Below are 2,660 nucleotides of genomic sequence, written 5' to 3' on the forward strand. Positions count from 1 at the left end.
AGGAATGCCAGGAAACACAGAAGGTAGATATTGGAAAATACATTAGATAATCCAGTTCATTTCCCTGGCAAGCTTTCCCTCACAATACATTTCAGTGTTTCATTCAGTTTTAAAAGTCCCAAGACTTCCATGACCTTCTCAGAGAGACTTCCTCACAGACTAACACATCTCACCCTCCAGGAGGTTCTTTATAAGCTTTCGAAATTTTCTAACTAAATTCCCTAGCTCCCAATTACAGTCTCTTTTCCATGCTGAATATCCCCCTCTCCTCCCGGCAGAGTGCATAGTCTTTCAGTACCAACGTATCAACCTTGTCTTGTCGTTTCTTAAGCGTCCTTCTCTTTTCACTTTCAGTACATTCATGGTGCTCTTCACATGTCTCCCATTTCTCCCTTATTTTTCTTAACAGCCTGACCTGAACGGAATATTGTGTTCCTGTTACAGTAATATTGATCCCATGCAGGGAGAAGCTCATATGGCTTCATTTAGCCAAGTGCCTTTGCGCACGCGCACACACACACTAATGCTGCTGTACTATTTTCAGCAGCCATATTGCTCTATAAACTCATATTCAATTTTCTACTTGTGCGTTTTTATAAGTTTTCTGCACAAATGCTGCTTCCTCTCTTTTAGTTCTGCATTTCCGTGTTTTCTTTGGCAAATGGTCCATCCTGCAGTTCCTCATGATATTTTTATCTTGCCCTATAGCCCTACCTCTCAAGCACCCGAAGCTTGTCTCCGATGTCCGGACTTTTTGGTTCCATCTGGGCACCTCAGAGTGATGTTTATGAAAGCTGCTGCCCCGTCAGTGCCACAACCCCACACTCGACTCACGTGGAGAATCAGGCAGTTATGTGTAAGCAGGAATACTATCCAAGGTTTAACCCCTTTCGTGCCTACATGAACTTGGACATATGGACCTCAGCAGCCAATCGAAATGCAAATTTCCCACTTTCGAGGGACTCGGGTTACTGTGGAAACGTGTGAAAGAAATTGGATTTAAAAATGTGAATAAAGATGCTTGCAATTTTGATTACTAGAGTAAGCTGGTTGTTGAATAGATTACAATGTTGGTGGATATTTTGGCACTTTTATATTGAAAATAAATTTTTTTTTACTGAAGTCTGGGCATTCAGTGCATTTTAAAAAAACAGTCTATTCAGAGCACTGTTATTGTCAGGTGAAGGCTACAAATTTAAAACTCCATTTTTCTCAAGAATAAGGACAGTATTAAATTCTTAAAAGCATCCGTGAACCTGTACTGCACGTTTCTTCTGAAGTTTGCATTCTGTGGTATAAACTAGGAGTGGTTTCGCATTTCAAGGTACGTGCCTGTAGGTAATGGCATGTCTACTAAGCAGTAACACTGGAGACCTACCTGTTGGCGTAGATCAGATTTTACAAGTGGTGCCATTTCTACTGCTCACATAGTTATTTGTGGGTGTAAACTTCTGGCAATATAAAAAAGGCTGAATTGTGGCTTGTTGATCTGGCTACAAAATGCAAGCTGTTACATGGTGATGTTATGCTTGTGCAGTGTGAGTGAGTGGGCATTTCTTCCAGGAGCCTTTTTTGCGAGTGACTCCTGATATTTTGTGTTTATATTTTTAGCCTTCATATTGCAATAGCATTTTCAGTGCATTTAGTTCCCCTTGTTGAAAATGCCAAAGCTTGAACTGGAGCAAGTATTTGAGAACGGAGTTCACACTGCTCTCCGAAACAGAGCAGCATTGTGTTAGCTCATATTATCAGACTGAATCTTTGCAGTGGGAAAGGCAATTAGGGAGGTGCTGCCACCCGGTTTGGGGCTGAATCGTGCAAGCTGTCGTGGCTGATCATTCCCATAGACCCCTTTGTTCTGGCATGGTAGATAGAGTATGTCTGAGCATCTTCACTCTTAGGGGACAGAAAAAGGGGAAAGCATCACTTGGATTCAGAGATGGCCTTGACAAGGGGACTTGTTAAGCCTGGAGATAGTAAAGGGGGATCCAGTAGCAGCCTTGCAGAGCTGCTTGGAGAGCCACAAAGCTTGTGTGTTGGCTGCAGGCATTATGGCAAATTGCAGTGGTCACAGGTTGCCACATGGGAGGTTCAGGTTGCAGGAGATTGGGTTGTCCCAAGGAGTGAACCTATCTCTTGTGCTCAGAGGTGTTAATGATGCGGCTGAACGAAGCCACATGCGACCTGCAGCAGTGGTGGTGGCAGCCCTGCTCTTTGTGGGAAGCCAAGCTAGAGACCACTGGCGTCCAGTTGCCATTTCGAAGATTCTGGGAACTTGAGCAAGTTCCTTACTTTTTGCTACTTTAATTTCCTTGTTCTTGCCCTTTGAACTCGACTGACTGGAAGACAAGAACTCTGTTTGACAATGTTTGTTTTTGTTTGAAGGCAGAGCGGGACAGGCACTGCAAAATAGCTGACAGCCTGCGTGCAAGGCTGCTTGGCAGCCTGAGATCCCAGACCTAAATTCTGTCCCTGCCAGTCTCGCCACATTGCTGAGCTATTGGACTAGCTGGTCTGACTTGCTGGTTTCAGCCAGAAATGCCATCCCAGGTCTTGAAATGTTTCACTAGGAACAGCATGTTTCTGCAAAACGTTTGTTTCATAAATCAACAGTTCTTGGAAAGAAAGCTTTGTTGAAAGTTACTGTGCCAGCTGTGCTC

The 2,660-nt window shown here is 43.7% G+C and overlaps 1 protein-coding gene across 1 annotated transcript in view; it reads left to right on the top strand.

The window, feature by feature from the left end:
* Positions 1 to 1,122, top strand: part of KIAA0922 (KIAA0922 ortholog) — a 46,469-nt gene extending 45,347 nt beyond the window's left edge. Inside the window, exon 32 of the mRNA XM_009995898.1 lies at positions 709 to 1,122. Within this exon, the coding sequence (XP_009994200.1) occupies positions 709 to 987 (279 nt within the window). The 3' untranslated portion in view covers positions 988 to 1,122. The remainder of the gene's footprint in view (positions 1 to 708) is intronic.
* Positions 1,123 to 2,660: the final 1,538 nt, after the last annotated feature.

This window comes from Chaetura pelagica, unplaced genomic scaffold (assembly GCF_000747805.2).
Source record: "Chaetura pelagica isolate M959 unplaced genomic scaffold, ChaPel_1.0 scaffold142, whole genome shotgun sequence".
Taxonomy (NCBI): domain Eukaryota; kingdom Metazoa; phylum Chordata; class Aves; order Apodiformes; family Apodidae; genus Chaetura; species Chaetura pelagica.